Here is a 26,040-nt window from a genome sequence, read left to right on the forward strand (position 1 = left end):
CTCCCCTCCAGGCTGCCACATAACATTGAGCAGAGTTCCCTGTGCTATACAGTAGGATCTTGTTGGTTATCCATTTTAAATGTAGCAGTGTGTACATGTCCATCCCAAACTCCCTAATCCCTTTCCTCCATCCTTCTTCCCCCCCACCCCACCCCCCTGCAAGGCAACCATAAGTTCGTTCTCTAAGGGTGTGAATTTCTAAGCAATCAATATTCTAACAAACCCTTCAGTCTGAGGGCTACTGCTCAAGTCTAATCCTGTCATTTAAGTGGTGGAGAAGCTGGCTCTGGGAGAGCTGAGTAAGCTTGAGTTAGAAACCAGCTGAAGAACAGAACTCAGGGCTCCTGACGGCCAGCTCTTACTCCTCTCCCTGTGAAGAAGAGCAGGATCTGGGCATGGACTAGTGACGTGTGAAAGGGGAAGGTTTCAGCTAATGCAGAAAGAGTTCCCCAATAGTAACAGCTAATGTTTACTGAGCACTTTCTCTTGGCTGTGCATTTTTAAGCACCATTTCAATTTAGGTTTACAACAGTCTTAGCTATGAGATCCTATCCTCATTTTACAGATGAAGAAACTAAGGATCAGAGAAGTTAGCATTAATATATTAGTTCCCTATAGCTGCTGTAAGAACTTACCACAGATTGGTGGCTTAAAACAGTAGAGCTTTGTTCTCTCATAGGTCTGGAAGCTAGAAATCATTTTCAGTAGGCTGTGCTCAATCTGTTCTTTGCCCCTTTCAACTTTTTGGTAACTGCTGGCACTCCTTGGCTTGTGGCCACTTCACTCTGATCTCTGCCTCTGTGGTCGCGTTGCAGTCTTCTCTTCTGTCTGGGTTTAAGTACCCTCTTCCTCTCTCTCATAACGGTGCATGCGATTGCAATTAGGCCCACCTGGATAATCCAGACTGATCTTCCCATCTGAAGACCCTTAATCTAATCACAGCTGCCAAGTCCTTTTTTGCCATATAAGGTAACATTCACAGGTTCTAGGAATTAGGATGTAGCTATCTTTTAGGAGACCAGTATTCAGCCTACTGGTTAGGTAACTTAACCAGACTTACACAGTAAATACAAGAGCCTAGATTGAGATAAGATTAGCCTAGATTAATAATAAGATTAAGATGCTCTTAATCTTTACTCTGTACTTTCTGAAAAGGTCACTGCTAAAAACTATGGTTCTAGCATTAGCTTTATTTATTTTTTTTTGGAGGAATTCCATTTATTGTGGATGCATTTTCACAATATATATTTATTGCAGCGATCAATTATCAGTGAAAAATACTGTGTTTATAAAATTTTCAGGAATGGCAGATTCACAGAACATAGCATTAGCTTTAGATTTTTTTTAATGTTTCCTTCTTCCCCAAACTTGTGTAATATTACTTGTCACATAACTCTGAACCTCTGCATCCTTAAGCAGCTCTGGCCCTGACTCCTTCAGTTAAATTACTAGAGGGCAGAGCTTGTATTCCCACCGCCACTGCCCACCCCCCCCCACATTTTAAAAAATGGGGATATAATAATATTATCATATATCATAAAATTCACCATTTTGAATGTGTTTTTTAGTAAATTCACAATGTTATGCAACCATCACCAGTGTCTAATTCCAGGACATTTTCATCACTTCAAAAAGAAACCCTGTGCAGTTACTCTCCTTTTTGTCAGCCCTTGGCAACCACTGCTTTCTGTCTCTATGGACTGACCTATTCTAGGCATTCCATATAAATGGAATCATATAATATGTGGTCTTTTGTGTCTAGTGTCTTTTACTTCGTATAATGTTTCAATGGTTCATCCATGTTGCAGCATGTTTCAGTAGTTCATTAATTTTTATGGATAATCTATTGTATGGATAGACCACATTTTATTATCCATTCATCAGTTGATTGACATTTGGGCTGTTCCCACTTTTGGCTTATTTGAATAATGCTGCTGTGAACATTCATGTAACTGAACATTCATGTAACTGAACATATGTTTTCAGTTCACTTGGGTATATACCTAAGAGTGGAATTGCTGGGTCATACGGTATGCTATGTTTAGCTTTTTGAGCAACTCAGGTATTGTATTTCATATCAAGTTATTTAAGTTCCTGGAGTGACATTGTTCATTTGTTCATAATGAAGTAATATTCTCATAACCTGTAATCTTAATCATATTTCTTATCTAATTGCCAAATAAATGTTTATACCTACAGTTTTTGACAGTAAAGAGAAAGGATGGTGTGGTATAATGGAAGGAGTTCTGGCCTGCCCGGCTATTCTGTGGGTGAGCTTAAGTACGTCAGATCACCTCACCTCTCTGGGGAGGAGGGCTAGATGATTTCTAAATTCTCTTCCAGACTTAACATTTGCAACTCTGTGAAAGTCTGAAAAGCTAGCCTTGTGTTAAATCCCAGAGCTTATGTTCTGTTTTTTTAGCAGTTCATCATTCTCTGTCTGATTTCTGTTCCCAGACACAAACAAAGTTTTATCCATCCATCCATCCATTTTATTGTGGTCTGCTAGCTTCCAGGTACTATGCTAGGCACTGGAGATACAAAGATGACAAAGATATTGTCCCTGAATCCCCAGTCTAGTAGGAGAAGACAAACATATAAACAGGTGATTACAATGTTAAGAGATGATGATATTTTAAAATTGCTCTGCCCAGAGTAGAAAAGTCTGGGTAGATGACATTTGCATTGTATTTTTTCGGATGAGTGTTTGCTAGACAAGAACATTTTGGTTAGAGCAATGGTATAGGTAAAGGTAGAGTGGTGTGAGAGGACAAGAGCGTGTTTGCCTTTGTTAGATGGCTTTTTTCCTTCTTTTCCTGAAGTGGTGAAAACAGACTGTTCAGACTAGCTCCGTTTTGAGATCCTTCTGTGTGTCCAGTATCCACAGACTCACCAACTCAATGGCCTGCAGAAGAACATATTTTGTCTAAGTCCTGACCACCTATAGGTCTTCCCTTTTTTCTAAGAGCACTTCAGACTCAATTTCTGAGTCAGGAGATTCACTGAGTGGGTAAGGAACTTTGATCAAGATTTGGGTTTTCTCCATCATAGCAGCTTAGTTTGCTCTTGAAAATGCCCTTTCATCCCCCTAAGGGTTTTAGCTACATAAAAATGTTAGGAGCATAAAATTTTACAATATGATCAGCATAGCACAAACTAAATTTCTCACCTTTGACTAGAAACATATATATGGAAGGCTTTGTGTTTTAAGCTGCCCCCTTCCCAGCCTCCTAGCCTTCAGGAGAGGTCATTGTACAGCTCTTTCCATGGTCACTGTTCTCTTCCTTTTTACTGGAGGGCAAAACTAGGGCAGAGAAATAATTTTTATTCACTTCTGAAAGGTTACAGTAATAAAGAAACTCTTGTTAACATCAGAGAACGTTGCAGCCAAGAGTTTTCACAGTCTGGCATTGTTTATTTTACATGTAATTTGGAACCTTCTGCACTCTTAAAATATTGGCACAAAAATGTTTTAACTGTTGAAGTGCTTCATTGCATGCAGTGGTGTGGCGTCAGAGCGGCAGCCGGACTCTGGAGAGCCGTTTGCCCCGTTCCTGTTGGAAAGAGAAATGGTGTAATCTGCATACGTGTGCGTGTGCAGATACACATTCACTTGTGTATATATGAGCCTCTCTGCATTGAGAATTAAGAACTTTCTCTGCCTGATGAACTTCTGTGCCTCCCTTTATTTAACAATGAGAAGGGTGTAACAATCCTACTTTCCTGTTGCCGTGGCTGCCAGAAAGTATAAGGCTTCCCTTATTTGGATATTTTGATATAATTGTTCATCATCCCCTTTCTCTCACACACACTTTGTTACTTAACTCTTTTCTTTTACTGTTATCCATCAAAGGATTTTTGTTGTTGTTTTCTTGTTAGGTTGAAATTAAGATTTGAAAATAACTGCAGAAGGATCCCACCTGAGATGGGAAGACTGCTAGGCTGGCGACTGGGCTTCCTGAGGTCCAGGTCCAACTTTGCTCCCAGAGTTTGGAGGACCTTCTTCTTCCCCCATCTGCTTTGTGTCCTGGGGGCTTAAAATAGAGATACATATTAGCTTGGCCCTTGCTGAGACCCAGGGGCTCCCCAGGGCTGGTGATGCTCTTTGTAACCTGTCTGGGCTGGGGACAGTAGCCTGCTGTCCCTAAGCTTTTCTTCCTTGAAATCTGACACCTTGTTCCTTGTCCTCCACATTGGAGCCTTGGCAGAAGAGGCAGAGGTTACCCCCACCAGGTGAGCTCTGCCGAGCTGTCTCCAGGCCAGGCCCTTCTCCAGGGACCTCCAGCAGGGGGCTCCTTCTCCAGGAGTTCCACTGCAGCTCCGAGTAAAGGATGCTTCGCTGGCATGGGTACCACAACCACCATGCCCTGCTCCCACAGGCTGTAGACTTTCTGTCACAGCCAGCCAGAGATCCCGCACCCTCTAGCCCAGATCAGCTTTCAGTGCCCACCAACAGAAGACGAAGTGCTCAGGACCTTGCAGTCCTTGGTTCAGTGAGCTCTTTTCCCTTTTGGAAAACACTGCCTTTGGCTTCTTGACCCACAAGAGCAGTGCCTATGATGGAGAATCCAGAGGAGTACGTGCACATGCAATTTCGGGCAGAGAAAACAGGTCTTTTCCTAACAGCCTCGTGAGGGCCCCTATGTCCTGCTCTCCCCCTGTAAGGTATGGGCACTTTGTGCTTAACTGTCCAGAAACCATTTTCCCAAGCAGTTACCTCCCATCACATGGGCTTTGGAGCCAGACAGCCCTGGGTGCTAATTCCTGCTCAGCCGTAGTGTGGCCTTGAGACCCTGAGAAAGTCTCTTTACCTCGCATTTCTTTCTCTGTTCACCACACAGTGTGTGATTTAAACAGTATAATTTGGTAAAGACTTAGCACAGTACTTGACATATTTTAATCACTTGATAGGATAAAGGCACTGTGTTGGGACCTTTTCTACAGCACCTGGCATGGGCTGCCTTATTTCATGAGGATTTGTGTACATATCTGTCACGCCCCACTGGGTTCTGATTGCTGGAGGATAGAGATCGTATCTTTTGTCTTTGTATCACATGTTTGCCTGGCTTGGGTCACGGGCATAGCAGACACTCAGTCACTGCTAGCTGAATCTATTAGGATGTCTTGAACAGACAGGGCCGGCATGATTGTTTTAGTTTCTCCATCTGAACCTGGGGAAATAGTAACCCCTTATTTTGGAGCCTTTGAGGACAATTTAAAACGATATGTGTGAAGTGTTTGGAGTTCTTTGAAAGGAAGGTAGTGGGGAAATTAATGGTGTTTTTGCTGTTCTTGGGAAAGCCCTTTGTGGTTCCCAGCGAATAAATTACTTGGAGTGAGTTTTCTAACACCTCCTATTCTGCTCTGTTCACTGAAGCTTTTTAAAAATAATAATAATAACTGTCTGCTGTAATGCTCTTTTGCTGTAACTTATATATAATTTTGGTTTTGGACTTTTGACCCCTTTCTACTCCCAGGGGAGAAATTTCTATCAGAATAATAAAAGGTGTAAACTGTGTGTGTTGCCCTTTTTCTGGGCCTGGGGTAGTTCAGCCTCTGGGGTTAAGAATCAGCGGGCTTGTGGTTTGTACCTGGTTACAGGGCAAGTAGGAGACCATTCCCATTAAGAGCTCAGTGGTATTCTAAGTGTCTCCCCCACTCCCATTCCTTTGCGTCCTGTGCCCTTTTGCTAAAATTCTTCAGTTTTCACATGAACTCTGTTTTTTGGGGGATTGTGAGCACATTTGTTTATGGCTGTACCTCTTCTCTTTCAAAGACAGAAGATGTTTATCATCTGCTCTACTTTAGGTCCCCAGCTGAGTTGCCTAGCAGAGAGGATTCTCTCTCTAGAGGAAACGGGATAGGGGAGGGGAAAAACCATTCACTAGTCTTGGAACTAGAAGAGCAGGGAACTAAACTTGGTTCTACCATTAGTTAGCAGATGCAGAACTTGGACCAGGATATTTCTTTTCTTTTGTTTTTAGTACTTATTTTATTTACTTGTTTGGCTGCACCAGGTCTTAGTTGCAATATGTAGGATATTGGTTATGGCATGTGAATGCTTAGTTGTCGTGTGTGGGATCTAGTTCCCTAACCAAGGATCGAACCTGGGCCCATTGCATTGGGAGTGCAGAGTCTTATTAGCCACTGAATCACCAGCAAGAGTCCCTGGACCAAATCATTTCTAAAGATCTTTACAGCTTGGGGGAAAAAAAATCTGTGAGATAAGAATTTTTCAACCCAGGGGAGAATTTACAAGAATGAACGGTAGTTTGCTACAATTCCTGCGTGTTTGCTAAGCCTCTCTTGCCCTGTAGCCCTGGAAGAACTGGCCCTGTTCTTAGTAGCCTCAACTCAAAGGCTCATGAGAGACCAGAGTGGTTTGAGAACAAATGTGGGTTTCAGACATGCTAGAGTTGTCTGGTCTGAAACAGTGGGTAAATGTGGATGTCAGAAGAATCCCACTTGGCAATGACCCCCCGCCCCACCCTGCTCCAGGAACTGTGTAAAGGAAGTCCAGACTGCTCTAGCTGGGGGTAGGAAGCCCCAATCAGGACTACCGCTAGCTGATCAGATTTGCAAAGCAGTCACTGATTATATTTTGTGCAGGTTCAGTGACTGGCAATCTCCTAGATGCTTGTCAACCACAGGGATAATCCCAATTCAGCCTTTTCCAATTGAGGATACTTAGTCCTGGCCAGGAAAATGGCTTGTTCAGTGTCACATATTAGTAGCAGGGCAGAGATTAAAACTCATTGCTGATTCCCTCGGTTGCTCTTTTCATTACATCATCCTGTCACCTTTGCCATCATCCTGCTACCTTTACCATCCCTAGAACTACCATACACTCCCTCCATTTTTGTCTTCCTATCTTACAGACCTCATTGGTTATTCTTTTAAGGTCAGTGTTCCTATGTGCAGGGCAGTGCCTCGCACGTAATAGGCCTTTATCAGATGTTAGTGGATGAGTGAATGAACTTACCCAAGTCTTCCTAACTCATTCAGTTCAGTTCAGTTCAGTCGCTCTGTCGTGTCCGACTCTTTGCGACCCCATGAATCGCAGAACGCCAGGCCTCCCTGTCCATCACCAACTCCCGGAGTTCACTCAAACTCAGGTCCATCGAGTCGGCGATGCCATCCAGCCATCTCATCTTCTGTCATCCCCTTCTCCTCCTGCCCCCAATCCCTCCCAGCATCAGTCTTTTCCAGTGAGTCAACTCTTCGCATGAGGTGTCCAAAGTACTGGAGTTTCAGCTTCAGCATCATTCCTTCCAAAGAACACCCAGGACTGATCTCCTTTAGAATGGACTGGTTGGATCTCCTTGCAGTCCAAGGGATTCTCAGGAGTCTTCTCCAACACCACAGTTCAAAAGCATCAATTCTTCGGTGCTCAGCTTTCTTCACAGTCCAACTCTCACATCCATACATGACCACTGGAAAAACCATAGCCTTGACTAGACGGACCTTTGTTGGCAAAGTCATTAACTGGCCCTAAATTGTTAATGGATGCTAATACAATAGTGTTTTACTGGTCCCCGGGGACTTCCTGTGCTCGTGCCTTCTGGAGGAGTGGTGGCAGTAGCACTGGGGAGGGAGCTCCTGGGTCAGGCAAGTTGATGGTGCCCCTCACTCCATGTCTGTCCACAGAGTAGGTGGCCATCTTCTCTTTTCTCCTATGAGTTTAACCCTTCACTGGGCACTGCCAGAGGGCACTGGCTCTGCTAAGATGGGGCTACCTATGTGAGAATAGTTCTAGAAGCCAAGAGGTCAGACCCAGGATACATGAGAGCTATACATTGATTATAGCTGCCCTGGATGTGCTGTAAATATTTCTGGATCCTTTGGTGAGACAGCTAGTAATATAATACTCCTCTTCTTGATTGCTTCCCTAAAGTGCTGGCTGAATGGTCTGTGGGGTTGGTTAGAGCTGAAGGGGCCCAGCTGGAAAGCAGGGACTTCTTTCTCCATGTCGATTGCAATCTATTGAGCTGATTTTGAATGTTCGCAATATGTGTTACAACCGTGACATCTGCTCAAAGGAGCAGGAAGAACTACAAGGAGTGCTTCTTAAAAACAACCACTAGCCGGACTTCAGTTGCCTTACACTCACCTAAATTCACTGTCAGCAGCTTCACTGGTTCCCCGCCTCTCGACTCTCTTCACCTCAGATCCATCCTGCAAATCAATTAACAGCCTAGTTCATCTTCATAAACACTACTTACGTCAAATACTCACCACACAGCAACACCCAGTGGCTCCGCAGGGCCTGCTAGATGTGCACCGTACCCCTCAACCTGTCTTCAGGCCCCTTGTGATTCACCACCATTTTTCTCTCTTTCCTGCCTGCCCCACTTTTCTTCGAGTCTCTTCCTGTCTTCGCCTGAAATCTTTCCTAATTCATCCAGATTTACATTTGTGTCTTATTCTACCAGTGTGATTATAAATTCCTTTTCCTTTTTTAAGTTTACTTAGTTGTTTGTTTTTGGCTGCACTGGGTCTTCATTGTTGTTTGGGCTCTCATTGCTGTGGCTTCTCTCGTTGTAGAGCATGGTTTCTAGGCTTTGTAGGGCTCCAGTAATTGTGGCCCATGGGCCTAATTGTTCCGGGGCATGTGGGATCTTCCTGGACCAGGGAAGACCTATGTCCCCTGCATTGGCAGGTGGATTCTTAACCACTGGACCACCTGGGAAGCCCTGTAAATTTTTTAAGTACTAGGATCACGGGAGTCCTTGAGTAACCTCCTTAGTGGGCAGTGCAGAGCATGGCACATTATAAGTATGCAGGAAATGCTTCTTGATTTGATTTAATTTAACAAGTAATTTTGTTGCATGGTAAGGGGCTTCAAGGGGAAGAAAAGACTGAAGTAAAGATAATCCTTTTAAAAACTAACATGTGTATTGAGATATCTGTGCTAGGTAAAGTATGTTCTGAATCACGTTTTCTTGATACATTTTCCTCAGCTACTCCCCTGACCCCTTCTCATCTGGCAGGGTTGCAGAGCAGAGTGATGCACATGGAGGCCTGGGGCTTCCCAATCTCCCTTCCTACAGTGCCCAGATCCCCTGCACCATCAGGTGTTCTCTCAGTGCCTGCTCTGTGTTGGGACCACATGGCCTTATCCTCCAGGAATTTACAATGGAGCTTCCATCAAACATCCCTGGTTCTGTCCTTGAGTAGTTCTTCACATCACTGCTGGCCAGCTGTTAGCAACAGTAGGCTCCCAGCCCATCCCCATATCTGTACACCACACACAGGCACTTCTCATCTTAGGGATCTTGAATGACAGGATTGGAGTAATAGCACTAAATTACTATCTAGCATCCTGTGTGTTTTATTGTGCTTATTGTGAGCCCTCCTGCCTTCCTAGAATATCAGCTCCAGGAGTTCAGAAATCATGTCTTACTTATTGTTGTTGCCTCAGCTCCTAGAACAGTGCTTGGTACATGGTTAGCACAAATATACATTTATTGAATGATGAAGGTATTGTTGAATTTTTTTTTTCTTGAGGTCCAGCAACATTGTTAATTTGTATGGCTCTGTTAAGGATTGTTTTCACATAGTATTCATTTATCCACTCATTCATTTATTCACTCATTCATTTATTTGGTCTTTAACCACATGCTAATCCCTAAATGCTGTTGGTAGAGAGTATATTATAGAGAAATGATCGTACAGGGTTTACAATCTAGTCTCTGCCAAGAAGAGAAATGAAGTTGAATCTTTCATAGGTTAATTCCCAAACTCAATAGATGAACAAGTAAGATAGAGTTCACCTGGTTTTTGTTGCCTTATGTTCTGTTTTTGCCACAGACTTTACCTAGAGAAGCTGGCCCAGGGCAGGGTGAGCATGCTGACAGGATGGTGCAGGAAGCTAGGCAGCCCCCAGTGCCGAAGGGAGGGACAGAGACTGTCAGGCCCTGGGCTCGTGGCGGAGTGGGTCGGGCTTGTCACCTCCTTTCCAAGGCAGTGTCATAGACTTGGAGAGCACTTGGGCTCAGGTCCTACCTGCTATGTGTCCCTGGGCACGGTCTTAATCTGTGTGCCTCCATTTTCTCTCTAAAATAGGAGTAGCTGTGTTACCTGCCTCACCTTCCAGCAGTGTGGAGGGTGAACGAGTCACCACACAGGAGACTCTCTGAACAGTGCCTGGGACTGAGATAGGTGTTTGATGCTATAAACTTTATTACTTAACTGTTAAGCATTTTTTTTCTCATGCAATAATCTAAAAAGAAAAAAGGCAATTTTGCATAGTTTGAATGGAAAAACAGAGACTCAGAGATCTGTCTTTCCGAGTCACAAGAAGGGAAATGGAGCTCTTGGGCCCAGAATTTACTTAGACTTCAGAGCGTTTTTTAGGTTTGAGTGGTGCTTGAATACTAGAGAGAGAGCATCTCTTAAACAGATAATAGCATTCCAGCATTTGTTTTTCTTTTATAAAATGCCTAACCTTTTAAGAATGTTGTACGGGAAAAAGAGGAAAAAGAATTACCTTAAGAGATGGTGTTGCAGAGCTTATAAGGCTAAGTGTCCTTCCATTGTCAGGGGGTATTTGGACGTCATTCTTTGCCTCACCCTTGGATTCCTCATTACTTGAGCATGATTAATCATATCACTCCTCTTCAGAATCCAGGCTTAGTCATTCCCAAGATACTCCTGAAATTAATGAAATTATTTGCTCAGTCATGTCTGACTCTTTGCAACCCCATGGACTGTAGCCTACCAGGCTCCTCTGTCCATGGGATTTTCCAGGCAATAGTCCTGGAGTGGATTGCCATTTCCTTCTCCAGGGGATTTTCCCAACCCAGGGATCGAACCCGGGTCTCCTGCATTGTAGACAGATGCTTTACTGTCTGAGCCACCAGGGAAGTCAAGGTTCTATAAGCTACCAGCTGAACAGCACATCTGTTTTGAGCCTTAAAAAAATGTTGGACTAGGAGTCAGAACACCTTGTTTCTGTGAACATCTTGAGCGTTTATGAGCTGAGTGATAATTAGACAAGTCATCTGACCTCTCTGAGCCTTTGTTTCCTCATCTCTACAACAGGGAACAACTTCTTTCTCAGATTACCACAGAGTCAGTATTTTGGAAGTTGTATGGTGCTGAACAGTGAGCAGTAAGGAAAAAACAGTGACAGATATTCTGTGATCCAAACAGAACAATGGAAATGTCCACTTTTCTGTTTGGGGCTGTGGACTTTGGTCTGACTTCCTCTGCCCTGCTTGGGTCACCAGTTAACATGTATGATTCAGTTAATTAGGGTTGCCTGTCTCTTTCATTCCCCATTCCTGCATAGAAGAAGAATTCATGACTGATAAAAGGGATAGGAATCTTGATATCAGGAAGGGACTAGACTTTGGATCTTCTGAAAAACCATTGTGGTCCAGGTAACATAATGTCTGTCTTGGAGTCGCTGAGTGGGAACAGACTCTGCCTGGGGCCTGTGAGCCCAGTGTTGCCTCTAGGTCCTCTATTTGTTTAGATCCTCAGCACCCAGGGCAATGAAGAGTGCCCAGGCTCTGTTAGCAAAGAGCTCTTGAACTTTTTAAGTATCCATTTTCAGCTGTTCGGCTTGTATGTCTATGCACTTGAGATGGCCAGCATTGATGAGGGGAACAAGCATCCTCTGGTTTTCCACTGTCCCCAGTCTGCCTAAATTTAATAGAAGAACATTAAAAAAGCTAAGTTGTGCCTGCAGCTTTTCTGCACTTATAGATGCAGTCATGAGGTCCAAGGGGCAATTGGGAGCCTGCAAGTGTCTCTGGAAACCCCATGTGTCCATATCTTCTTGCTGACTAAAATCAGATCTCATGGCTGCAGGTAGAATGCAGAGAACCCAGAAGAATGACAATCACTGACCCATAGTAAACAGATTAGTGGGAGAAAGGGGCCCGGGCTCCTTGGCCCTGGTGTGCTATACTGCTGCTCCGTTGGAGACGCCTGCAGGCTCAAGCTACATACACATCTTGCTCGTATTACATCTTGTCCAAGTAAGATTTTCCATTACCCCAACATAAGAGACGTTGAGGGCACTGTGACTGCTAAAACCCTGCAAGACTGGTTGTCTGTGCTTAGTGCCACCAGGGTCAGCAGGTCAGCAGCCGAGGATTACATGTAACGGTTGCATTCTTTTTCTCAGCTGGCACTCAATGAGGTCTGATTCTGTGCAAGTCTCACCTTCTGCTCCACATTCACTTGATAATCAAATCCTGTTGATCTTGCTGGACTTTTTCCTCTTTATTCCTTTTGTCACTTACATTAATTCAGTTTCTTACCAACTTTCACCTGAGCCATTGCGGCAGCCTCCTGGTATTCCTGCCTCCAACCCTTCCCCCAGGTATATGGTTTGTACTTGCCAGGTTACTTCTCAAAAACAAATCTATGCATGGGCTTCCCTGGTGGTCCAGTGGTTAAGAATCTGCCTGCCAGGCGCAGGGGACACTGTTTTGATCCCTGGTGCAGGAAGATCTCACATGCCTTGTGTGCCACAAGTACCGAGCCCCCAAGCTGCAACTACTGAAGCCTGACCACCTAGAGCCCATGCTCCGCCACAAGTGAAGCCACTGCAAGGAGAAGCCCGTGCAGCGCAATGAAGAGTAGCCCCCACTCCCCGCAGCTAGAGAAAGCCCCCACTCCCCGCAGCTAGAGAAAGCCCACGCACAACAAAGACGAAGTGCAGCCAGAAATAAAAATAAATTAATTAAAAACACAAAAAGAACAACAGGGAAACCCCAATCTATCCAATAGCACAGGGAACTATATTCAATATCTTGTAATGACATAAAATGGAAAAAGAATCAGAAAAAGAATTAAATATAATTATCCATATCTATATATGTATGAGTCACTTTGCTGTACACCTGAAACTAACACAGCTTTGTAAGTCAACTATACTTCAATAAAACAACAACAGATCTCTCCATGCAGCTTCCCTGTGCTTAGAACTCTTCTTTGTCTTTTCTTCATGTGGCATTCAGGGCCATCTACAGTCAGACATAAACTGCCTTTCCAGCTCTGCCTTCTTCTTCCCATCATGCGCTCTTTGTTATAGATTTTCCTCTGAGGATGCTGTAGTTGTTCAGCTGTCTGTGACTTTACACATGCTATTCTTTCGGTCTGAAAAGTACAGATCCCTCTTCATGCTTTAATACCCAATGTAATAAATATTATTTCATCTCTGAAACCTTTGAGTCCCCAGACTCACCATTGCCATTTTTAACCTATGGTATGCTGTTCCAGTCATTTGTTGTCACATGAGATTACATGTGATTACATATGTAATCTCTTTCACATGAGATTACAAATTTCTTGAGGACAGGGTACTGGGTTTTACCTGGTTTCATCTTATACACCCAGCATGCCTAAAATATGATAGGCACTCAGTATATACTTATCAAACGTGTTGAAGGCAATGAAGAATTCTGGATTCAGACAGCTTATGTTCTAGCAAGGAATATAAATTGCTTCATGACACTACAGCTCAGAATTGAGAAATACCATGAGAGGTTTTAATAAATACATATACATGGTTAAGTCACAGATTGAAATACTTGTGTGGGAAGAACCGCTTGGAATTATCTTTTACTGTGGTCATTTTAACCACTCATAGTATACAATTCATTGGCATTAGATACAGTCACAATGTTGGGTAACCATCACCACTGTCTATCTAGCCCCCAAATTTCTTCATCATTCCTAGTAAAAACTCCATGCCCATTAAGTAAGTCCCCCATTTCCACTCTGCCCAGGTTGTGGTAACCTCTGTTCTACTTTGTGTCTCTATGAATTTCCCTGTCTTGGGTACCTCCTATGGGAGATGATACATTATTTGTCCTTCTGTGTCTGATTTATTTCACTAGGCATAATGTTTTCAAGGTTCGTCCATTGAAACTGGAGCCTATTATACAGAGTGAAGTAAGCCAGACAGAAAAACACCAGTACAGTATACTAACACATACATATGGAATTTAGAAAGATGGTAACGATAACCCTATATGCAAGACAGCAAAAGAAACACAGATGTTTAGAACAGTCTTCTAGACTCTGTGGGAGAAGGCGAGGGTGGGATGATCTGAGAAAAAAGCATTGAAACATGTATATTATCATATATGAAACAGATCTCCAGTCCAGGTTTGATGCCCGAGACAGGGTGCTCAGGGCTGGTGCAGTGGGATGACAAAGAGGGATGGGATTGGGAGGGAGGTGAGAGGGGGGTTCAGGATGGGGAACACATGTAAACCCATGGCTGATTCATATCACTGTATGGCAAAAACCACTACAAAATTATAAAGTAATTAGCCTCCAACTAAAATAAATAAATTAAAAAGAAAAAAAAAAGATTCATCCATATTATAGCATATATCAAAATTTTATTCCTTTTTATGCCTGAGTAATAGTCCATTGTAGGTATATACCCTTTTTGTCTATCCATTCATCTGTTGATAAACACTTTGTTTCCATCTGTTGTAAATAATGTAAATAGTGTAGCTAGTGTAAATAATGTTGATACGAACATTGGTATACAAATATCTGTTGCAGTCTCAAGTCTCAGTTCTTTTGGATATATAGTGAGGAGTGGAATTACTGAGTCATAGGGTAGTCCTATATTTAACCTTTTGAGAAATCACCAAACTATTTTCCATAGCACCTGTACCATTTTACATTCCCACCAGTAATGCATGAAAGTTCAAATTTTCCTGCATCCTCATCAATGCTTGTTATTTTTCTTTTTAAAAAATTATAGCCATCCTAGTAGGTGTAAATGGAATTATCCTTTGTTTATGCTTTAGATAATTGTCTTGATAACTGGTTTTAACTTGCTTATTGGCCATCAGTGACCACTGAAAAATTAAACAGTTTTCACTTTCCAAATCTTGTATTTAATGACAGAAAACCAATGCGTTAGCACTTGTTTGCAGAGCATAAGTCCTTTCTTCAATTTGGGAATATAAGCAGAAAAGCACTTCTTCGAAAGTTTCCGAATTACTCTTCTATAGCACTTGTGATAGAGCAGGTAGGGATCAAAGGCCTGTTAATGTTTAATCTGTTCACATCACAGAGTTAATCAGCTATTATCTTGTTAGCATGAGAAGGAAAAACTTCAGTCGCCCACTTGATGTTTTCTTACCCTGGTAACCACAAAATTCTTTCTCTGAATTTCAATCACAAACTCCTTTTTACTTCAAACTGCTTGTGTATGCATTTTGATTCCAAGCAGATGGTAGTAATAGAACTAGAAGTGGTCTTGAAACTTCTTTCAGTGGAAGAGATTGCTTTGAGAGAGGTATGGAGTTTCAGAGGTGATGTGAAAACAGACTGAAAGAACAGGAGTTGGACGTCCTCAGGCTAGAGTAGAATTGTGTTTGAAAACCACGAAAGCAGCAGCAGCATGTATCAGAGTTGTTCAAGGCCTTCCCAAGTCTTCGTACTCAGGAAATTATCTTAAGATTGGTAAAGTGCCTGGGCATCAATAATATAAGGTAATCATGACAGGAAGTACTATACTGATTCATTTTACAGACATGTGCTGAGGAGTGTGGCCATCTTTGCCCTCAGGGAGTTTGCAGTCTAAGGCAATGAATGGGTGGGGGGACAACTTGTAAACAGATTATTAAAATAATACAGTAAGTCTTCCTGATAAAAATATTAACAGAAAACAGTAATTTTTTTTATAAAGTGGGGACCCCCTTTTTAGGATTATTGTGAAGATTAAAGAAATAACGCATACAAAGTTTTTAATACAGTTGCTGGCACATGGCAAGCATTCAGCAAATGTTAGCTAATGGTATTATTATGGAGAGGTTTCATTGAGTTGATGAATGAGCACACAACAGGGACCACAGCTAATTTAAACAAACAAGGGATTACTGGGGGCCAACTAAGGCTGACAGGATGGAAAGGACGGTTTAAGGACTGGCCTCAGGTAGGAAAGATACAAGGGAGTCAGGGATCCTAGTGTTAGCCATAGGGAGTTAGTATCCTCTGGGATGATCCAGCTTTAGCTGTCTTTTTATCTTTGGATGTTTCTAGTCAGAAACAACAGTCTGATTAGATTAGCTTAGATTCTGGGCCCGTCTCTGTAATGAGGAAACAAAGTTCTGGGATCAGCAGCCTACTAGCTCATGGAGTGGGAGAGGAGTAGGAAGGCCCCAGGGAAGGGATACAGAAAGAATGAGTGATGTCCATTCAGGTAGTATCAGATACTTCCAGGATCCGCTGATCCATTGAGGCTGATGATATAAGCCGTGAGGCCAACCCACGGAATAGCCTCTTGAGTATTTCTGTTGGCCATAGAATCGACTGTCCTGCCTTGTGACTGGTGCCAACGCAGTGTGATCATTCCTATCTGACATTCTTCATTGAAATTTATCTGGTTTCCTCATGTTTATTCTTAAGTACTGTAGCTAAAACAAAAGACTCGACTATTACAATAATAGAGGAAGGAAAACTTTCGGAGCTTTGGAGACTGCATTTCTTTTGATATGTTCAGTTATGATTATCCCTATCACACTTCTCAGCTCATGGTCAGGAATTTGCTCTGGGTCTTAATTATGACTCCATAGTCAGACCCTCCTTCATCCTGTTATTTTGTCCTAGATGTGCTACTGTGCATTTGACCTTGTTGAGTCTCGTCTTGTTTCTAAGATGATTTTTCAACACTTCAGAGTCATTTCCATTTTACTTTTGTTTTCCAAAGTACTGAAATTAGCAGTTGGAGCTTTTTGCTTATGTGATTCTCCATTTCCGATATGACTCATCAGATGCAGAAAGGTGTGATAACTGGAGAGAAGATGCTAGATTTAGGTACCAGCTGTCTGAGATAAAAGTTCCAGCCCTGACTGCTAACACACAAGCAGGGTGTGACTTTGGGGCAAGTTACTTAACATCTTTGAGCTTCTGTTTCCTTGTTTATAGATTCAGGACAACAATCAGGCTATGAGATCTTGGAGGGCAAGGTTATTATGGTTGTGAGGCGCAAATAAGATCACACACATGAAAACATTGTCAAATCGAATGTGATGTATGTTCATCATTGCTGCCTCCACTATCATAATCATGAGCAGTACAGAGAGGGCCCACCTCGCCCCCGAATTGTTCCCTTTAGGATGTCGTGCTATCAGTGCTGTTGTTAAAAGAGCCACTCTTTGAAGCCAGTGTTGATACCTCTATCAATATGCATGAGACGCGTTCAGAAACTTCAGAAATCAGAGATTATGGCTATCTCCCTCTCACCTTGTATGTCTTGACATGGAAGAAAATTAACTTGGCGTGATAGTTTGATCTTCCCAGGACCTTACTGTACCCCATCAGCTTCTTTTCAGGGTGATTACGGGTTTGTGGATGTGTTTGAATACCTTGTCAAGAGAGGAAATGACTGTAACTTCCACAGACAGCCATCTCTTGCTTTGCTGTTTTCCAAGCCTGAGGAAAAGGCTCCTGTACTTTGTAACCATTCAGAATTTAATATTGAGAAATTCACAGCTTTGTTTTTTAGAACATTATCAAGCTATACAGATCTTGAGTATTCAGATCCCAAGCAGTAAAACTGGGACTTTCAAAACATACAAATAAATAATAAGGAAAAATATTTTTAAAGGCATTTCAGTGTAGCAAGCTTCTCTTTGTGCATTAAACGTTTGAAATTATTTATTAAGATGAGATGTAAGGATTATCTCATGCCATGTTCATGTTGGTTTTTCATCACAACTGGCACATGCTATACTCAAATGTTCACATTTTCTTTAAAAAAAAAGGAAAAGAAAATGTCCATCTTTTATGATTTTTCCTTTTCTTCTTGGTCTTAACACAGTTTTCCCTGGACCTACTGAATGCACACACAACACACAGAGTTTTATTTGTTGGGTTTTGTGATCATTGCTAAAAGATCTTAGGTAGAGCTTTCATTTATAATGCAAGCGAGTTACATGCACACGTGTGTTTGGTCTCTCCATGTGCCCTTCTGTTTTCACTGCTGCTGTGTATTTCTCATAATACTGCACAGTGAACTCAGTTCTAACATTAGACTGGCTGGTGTTCAGTGCACATGAGCCTGTTGCCACGCAATGACTGTAGCCCGTGGTGTTGACATTGCAGTGTTGGTGGTGTCATTGCTAATCCCTAGAAAGACAACTGAGACCTGACTCGCCATCTTTTGTGCTGCATTATAGACTTACATTGAATTTGATATTTATGCTTCAGTCAGCAATTCTAGGCACCCTTTATCATTCTTTCATTCTAATAAATTCTTATTAACCTGCTACTGTTAGCAGCTTTGCCTCAGTAGCCTCAACGTTTATTATCACCTTCATGCTCATCAGTTCTTGTGTTGCCCTTGCTGACTTTCTTTCATTCTCTTCTCCTGCACCATAATTATACCTGTCCCCCCAGTTTACCCAGAAATGGGGCTTAGCTTTTACTGGAGATGTCTGATGTATTAATATTAGTAATTGGCCACTGATCACCCATCTGGTAGCCCACTCCTAGCTACCTTTGTAATTGGGAATATCTGAGTTGTTTTTACCCACAACCATAGCGGCACTAGTGGTAAAGAACTTGCTTGACAGTGCAGGAGGCACGAGACATGGAATTTATCCCTGGGGCAAGAAGATCCTCTGGAAGAGGATTTAAAATGGCAAACCCGCTCCAGTATTTTGGTTGAAAAATTCAGTGGACAAGAGGAGCCCAGCAGGCTACACTCCATGGGGTTGCAGAGTCGGACACAACTAAGTGACTGAGCACACACACAACGCGCACACATAGTAGCTTTTAGCCCTGCCTCCACTGATAACCTGAGATGCAGGCCACATGGAAGGGCAGCCACATTGTTTTTGGTGTTTGTTCCAGCATAGGTAAGCATCAAAGTCGAACTGCCCTGTATTCTAATCCTGACCCACTATTTCCTAGCTGTATAACCTTAACCTTCCCACATAACAGCTTCCTCTTCTCTAAAGTGGGGATAGTTAGTAGCACCTATCTCAGTCACTGGGAAAGATTTAGTGAGCTTATGTGTATGAAGCTCTTAGCGTGGTTCTTGGCACGTGGTAAATAGTGAATTATGGGGACTGTTTCTGAGATACTTTTGTGGCATGTGGTAAACAGTGAATTATGGGGACTGTTTCTGAGACACTTTTGTAGCACCTGTAGACTGGGGAGAGAGGAGGCTTTTTAGAAGACATCATTTGTAAGCTAAGTCTTAGAGGATAAGAAGGAGTTAGCATCCCTGTGGATAAAGAAAGGAGGATTCCTGGCAGCAGTATGCTTGAGACCCAGGAGAGAACATGACATGTTTGTGGAAATTGCACATCGTTTACTCTGACAGAGGGTGAGATAGAAGTAGAGAGACGGGAGGAGGTGAGGCAGGAAAGACGACCAAGAACTAGAAACACTAGGAACCTTACAGAGCTCACGGAAGAGTTTCAACTTGATCTTCCATCAGTCCCTCCATCATCAGTTCCTCCGTTAAGCAGCCACATAAATGTCTTTAAGAGCAGCGACAGGGAAAACGGGAAAGAGGGCAGCAAACTGGCCTCAGACGAACTGGCATCTCTTTAAAGCAAATATTCCTCCTTGAGAATACTACATTAATTAAGCATGTGCCTTGCAAGATTCATTATTGCTTTACTTGTGCTCCCTGTTGGTTGTCTCATTCATTAATCTGCTGATTAGTAGCCCTGAACTCTTGTCCCCCGCGCCCCACCATTTTTGCATTGCCTTTTTAATATACTGTGCTGTTCCCCCGGGACGTAAACTCCAGGACCCGTCCCTGGCCCGCTCGTGTTTGTTTTCTTTGCCCCTTGTGCCTGCCTCTGCTGTAACATTTGTAGTATGTGTTAAGTAATCCTTAAGGTAACATTTTTATTATGTCATAAAAAGTGCATGGCAAATATATTATAACTCATGGACTTTGTTTAAAAATGAACGGATAATTTATTGAGTGTGTTACATGAGCTTCGCTCCCCTCCCCATTTCAGCTGAGACTTGCTGCTCATTTAGCCTAGCCTCCTATCGAGTGCTCCCACCCTGTGACATGCTAGGAAAGCAGACCCATGGTTGGCTAGAAGTGACATCATAGTTTATGTACTCAATAAAAATTTAATTAAGTCATTACAGGAATTGCAGTCATCATTTAACCCTCTGATTTCTTCTGTTTCGTTTATTATTAAACATTCAGTAATAGCAGTCACCAAATCCTGATGGCTTATAAAATATCTGCATGAATTTTAATAGCTTAAATAAATGGGAAAATATGAGTAACTGATATAAAAGGAACCTTTTCCTTGTGGTGGTGCTATATGTATGGGTTTTTATAAAAAAGCAAAGCATTATGGAAAGGAGAAGCGTTTAATAAGAGAACAACCCAGCATTAGCTGGGGAGAGTTTCTCTGATTTGTCTATGTATTCATGGGCAGGGTGCTCCATATGGAATTATCTGGCAGTGAGGACCTGCACACCAGCAGACAAAAGCTTAAGTGAGGGAATAAGATCCCAGCAGAGGTTCTGTGTGTTGTCTGTGCTCAGTCGCTCAGTCAGGTCTGACTCTCTGTGACCCCATGGACTGTAGCCCGCCAGGCTCCTCTCTCCATGGAATTCTCCAGGCAAGAATACTGGAGTGGGTTGCTATTGCTTTGTCCAGGGACTCTTCCCGACCCAGGGATTGAACCCACATCTGCGTTGGCAGGTGGAGTCGTCACTGCTGAGCCACCTGGGAAGCCTCAGCGGAGATTCACCAGAGGGAATACTCAGCCCCCTTGGGCTGCTGGGCTGGTTAGAAGGGCCCTGAAGGGCGAGTCCAGTAGTTCAGGAAGCTGCTGCCACTTACCCTCACCTGTTGCCTGCAGATCATGTGTCTGCATTGATGGAGCTTCCACCCTCTTCCAGGAAGGGCCCCTTTCATGATCTAATCCTGCTTCAGTGATGAGATCTAAAAACCATTCCTAGCTATGGCAGCTTGCCACCTCTCAGCTGGAGGTGAGGGGAAAGGCAGCTTATAGGTCACCAGAGTTAGAATAGAGAACCAAGAGGTAGAGGATCCTTGCTTATAAGGAATTGGACTCCTCCTCTCCGTTCCTTCTGGGCAATAGTGGGCCAGAACTCAGGTGCATCCCAAGAGGAGAAAGGATGCTGTATGTAAGTGAGCCTTATTGGAAAGCAGGAATTGAAATTTGCATGTTAATGTGTTGGTGATCTCTGGAAATGCCTGGCACATGGTGAAATCAGTTCTAATCTTGGCTCTGAGACTAAGTTGATGTGGTACTTGGGGGGCGGAGTCCCTTCGCCTTGGGGTCTCAGTTCACCATTTCCTCAAAGGGGTGAGCAAGGTGATGTCTGAGGGCCCTTCCATCTCTAAAGCTGACTGGTTTGATGTAGCACACAAGCCAGCTCTGCTGAGCAGGTTCAGTGAATGTTTACCTCGGACAGTTGCTGCCTTTGTGCTCGACATCTCTAACATCATCCCTTTGTGGCCCTGATTCTTTTTTTTTTTAAGATTTTTTTTGATGTGGACCATTTTTAAAGTCTTTACTTTGTTACAACATTGGCTTCTATTTTATGTTTTGGTTTCTGGCTGCGAGGCTTGTGGGATCTTAGCTCCCTAACCAGGGATCAAACCTGCACCCCCTGCATTGGAAGGCAAAGTCTTAACCACTGGACCCTCAGGGATGTCCCACTCTGGTTCTTGCACAGTTAGAATGACTCATATGGGAGGAGGGAGAGGAGCCCCTCAGCAGGAGGATGGGTTGTAGTCCCACCATCTCCTTGCAGAAGGAAGTAACTCAAGCTCTGGCCTGTTTCTTGATTCTACCTTAGCCCATACTGGAAGATGGCACAGTAAGAAGTTCGGCAGTTCTGAAATTTCTGAAACACGGAAGGTACTCAGGAGCAATAAAGGGAAGCAGACAGAAGGATGTGACTGGATAGAACACACTCTGTGTGGCACTCAGGCCTTGTGAGGATTACAGTCCTTAGCATGCCAGCCCTAAACCCTGCTTTGGGCAGGCAGTAACCTAGGTGTTGGGGGTGTTGAGATTCATCAGACGGAGTTCCTCATGGCCTTTGAGCTGCTCGAAAACTAGTGGGACAGGTTGGTGCCCTAGGGGACAGGTGTTGTGTCTCCAGGAGAAGTGTGGACAGAGAGCTCTGGGAACACAAAAGACGGACGGCTGTTTTGGCCTGGGTGAAGGTGGGGTGGGAAAGGTCATGGGTTGCACCACTGGCTGCGTCCAGTCTCACATTTTCCAGTCTTGAGTCTCACAATTCTCTCTCTTTTTGAAAACTGTCCATGACTATAAAGTATTGGAGCTGGTTTTAGTTTTATATAAACAAACCAGAAGGAATTACTCATAATTCCTTGCATTTGCAGAGCACTTTGCAGCTTACCAAGGCTTTCAGCATACATCGTGGAATAAATGAATGAGTGAACAGATGAATGAAGTACATGCTAATTCATTTGCTCTACAAACCAGTCCTCTGTGTAGGGCATTTCAAAGACAAGGACATAGACTTAGATAGGTTGCTTGACTTGCCCAAGATCGCATCCTAGGTATACAGCAGAATTATGACTTGAACCCAGGTTTTCTGACTAACTCCAGATCCTTTCAGTACTCCTTTCTGCCCTTCTTCAGAGACCAGTGATAAACCACAGGATGAAATCATTCAGTATTTGATTTATGATCCAAAGTAAAATCATCTTCCCGGAGGCAGGAACCTGCTGGAATGTCAGGCACATGGACTTAGGATTCAGACTGACCTGGATACCTCATCACTACTTTGCTGTGGGATCTAGAGCACGTCACCTCACCTATCTGAGTCTCAGTTTTCTGTGTCTATAAAAGCATGATGATAGCATATCTACCTCTCTGAGCTCCAGTGGCAGAAGAAATGATGTCCATAAAGCACATGGCCCATAACAGGTGCTCAGTAAATGGAGATGATGGTGGTGGGCAACGGTCACAGTTGTTAAGCACAAACCTTATTCTCCATATAAAATTCCAAATGACTGGGTTGTTTCTGAAACTTGTCAATTTAAATAGTCAACGAGTCCTTTCTATGTATTACGTTTGACACCAAGTTTTCTGCTGGGATGCCAGAGAGGAATGAAACATGGACCCCTTTCCTTAAGCATATTCCTGGAGGTCAGATTCCCAGAGTCAAAGTTTCATCCTGTTGAAGAGGTTTCGTGAACTGCACTCTGGGTTCCGCAGGCTTACCTGGCTGTTCCTGAGAGGAGTTCTACCTGAGGCTCCACAGTCTCACTGACATTGTGTTTCTGGAACAGTCCGTTCACATGAACAGTCTCACTAGTTCAGCCCATCCTGTTCTCTCCTCCTCTTCACAGCCTCAAGGGCTCGCCTTTCTCCTCAGCATCTCACTCACAGCCCGGCCTCTCTTCCTCCTCTTCCCACCTCTGGCCACTTCGTTTGTGCTTTCGCTGCAGCAGACTCCTTTCTGTTCCTGCCCGTTCACCCTCCCTCATTTTCTTTCCTGCCCCTGCACCTTGTACAGCTTATTCCCTGTGTCTCGAATGTCCTCTTTCCTACCCCCCAGCTCTCTCGTTAGACTCCTCTTCCTCTGAGGTCCAGTTAAACATTGCCTCCTTAGAGAACTTCCCGGCAGCACCACCCCTCCCCCTCCCAAGCAGAGACCATTTGTACTAAAGTTTACTTATTGCTCCCCACTTTGGGGATAGAATTTGAGGTAACATGTTGCAGTGTGGTTATTTTTTTTTATTAATACAGGTCTGTTTTTACTAGACAATGTGCTTCTCCAGTCAAGAAGCCGTTTCTTTTTCTTTGTGTTCATAGGATCCAGCACAGAGCCTGACATGTAGTTGGGGCTTAGTTCATAAAACTGAGTACTGCTTTGTATAATTCGGGACCAAAGTCTAAAAGAAGTTGTCAAATTGGGGAGAATCCTGACGGAGCAGGGAAATAGGAGGATGGGGCGGGAGTTTGACCTGTCAGGGGCCTTCTTTCTCGGTTCTGCTGTCTGTGTCAGTCAGGAGCCAAAAATCATACTTTATGGTTTTTTCCTTTCTTTTATACTTTTGTTTTTGCCATTTTGTTTCTGTAGGTTAATTCCTATATCCTGAAGAAGAACATGATGCTTATGACAAATAATTTCTATGCCGCAATCTTAGGATATGATGAGGTAAGATGGTTTACGAAGCCTCGGACAGAACAGTGACCTCCCCCGACAAAGGCTGTCGATGAGAACTTCTGAAAGAAGCTTCAGGGGCCGTCGTCACTGCCTGCCATTATTTTACTGTTTTACTTAGTATTTTACTATTTCCTCACCTTCATTGACTCAGCAACCAGAATGAGTGTGCCCAGCAGTTTGCCTGGTACTTGAGAAAGCACGCACTACGTAGTATGGCCAGATCATTCAACTAGCCGGCGTTTATTGAGTGCCTGTGGGGTGCTGGACGGAGGGACACAGGCAGGTCAGTCAATATCTCAGCCCCAGATGCTCCAGAGAGAGGGAGGCATGTCCACATCAGCAGCACGGTCTGCCAGACAAGTCACACGCTTTTGGGGGCTTTAGTTATAAAAGCAGTACCCACTCATTTAAAAATTCATGAAACTCTGCCTAAATGGTTGAAATAGAAAATAGAAGGCCCCTTTTCTTGCCTGCCCAGCTCCCTGTCCCAGAGGAAAACCTTGTTAATAGTTTATTGGGTGTCCTTACAGATGTTACCTATACATACACAAGCACCTATGGATTTGTTTTCTTTATACAAATGAAAGTTATACTACGCTCATCATTCTGTAACTTGCTTTTTTTAACTGAGCAATATATCTTGGATGTCCTACCTAATGACATTTAGATCTGTCTCATTTTTTATTGCAAAATTTACATAACATAAAATTTACCATTTTAAAGTGTACATTTTAGTGGCATTGAGTATATTCACGTTGTTGAGCAGCCATGACCACCAGCCATCTCCAGGATTTTCTCTGATCTTCCCAAATGGAAACTCTGTGCCCAGTAAATAGTAAATACTATTCTCTGCTCCTCCCCTGGGCCACAGTCTACTTCCAGGGTCCTCCAGGGCCAGAGTTCGTTGGCTTCCTCTCAGTTCCTCTAGACCTAGGCATCTCAGTTTCTGGAAGGATGCTTTTTTTGTGTCGTGAGGGAAAACAAGTCACTATTCTAGTAGACTGTGGGAAAACTGTTATGCAAACTAATTTTTGCCTTCTGGGCACCCATTTTTTTCCTGCTTCCTCCCTCAGACCAGTCTCCCATTTGTCTTCAGCTTACTAGCATTGTGGTGGGAAGAGGGCTGAAGTGGGGCTCGCTGATCTATTCAGTCGCTTGTATCGTGCTCCTGCTCTGTGCCAGCCACCACATCCTGACTCGAGCTGGTCAGCACCATCCCGTGACCTCACATTAACCACTTTCGCTCGAGAACCTCTGAGCGCACTTATCTTCCCAGCCAGGGTAACAGTTTCTTCCTGGCATACAGTTTCCACCTGGTCATCAGAGCCAGGTGTGGCAAGAAGCTCTTGACAGTCTGAACCAGTCACATTGCTATCATTGTTAACCTGAGTTCTGAGTCATCTTGTTCCTCGTAGTTGATTATAGACTTGCCCCTTCCCAGCCATCTCACCCATCGCCGAGGGTGCCTGTCTGTGGCAGGCCCTGGCTCCCGGGGCTTTTGCTGTCCTGTGCTCTGGGCTCGTTTTCTAAGTCCTCATAATACTCGCTCCCACGCCTGTTCCCTCTCATGTAGCACATATGAGTTGCTGCCAGCAGCACTCCGGCATGTGCCCAGGGCACTGCAGACACAGGCAGGCTGTTGTGTTAGCAAATAGCTTGGAGAACGGTGATGTGCCCGAGCTTGTTCTTGGCTCCTGTCCCCATATGCCGGAAGAAGCTGGTTTTCCCGACTCAGCCATTGTGCCAGGACAGTCTCTTAAGCTGTGGAATTGTGGGGGGTGTTTAGCAAGGGGGCATTTGAGACAGGTGAACAGTTTTTCCTTCAAACTGCCCGTACCCCATACTGGACACAGCCCTTCCTGGCAGCAGCCCTAAAGCCAAACCTCAGGC

General features: G+C 43.6%; 1 protein-coding gene across 1 annotated transcript in view; it reads left to right on the forward strand.

The window, feature by feature from the left end:
* Positions 1-26,040, forward strand: part of LOC102415829 (ubiquinol-cytochrome-c reductase complex assembly factor 1) — a 96,060-nt gene that overhangs the window by 64,020 nt on the left and 6,000 nt on the right. Inside the window, exon 8 of the mRNA XM_025263584.3 lies at positions 24,064-24,141. Within this exon, the coding sequence (XP_025119369.1) occupies positions 24,064-24,141 (78 nt within the window). The remainder of the gene's footprint in view (positions 1-24,063; positions 24,142-26,040) is intronic.

The sequence above is a fragment of the Bubalus bubalis genome, chromosome 14 (genome assembly GCF_019923935.1).
Source record: "Bubalus bubalis isolate 160015118507 breed Murrah chromosome 14, NDDB_SH_1, whole genome shotgun sequence".
In the NCBI taxonomy this organism is placed as follows: Eukaryota; Metazoa; Chordata; class Mammalia; order Artiodactyla; family Bovidae; genus Bubalus; species Bubalus bubalis.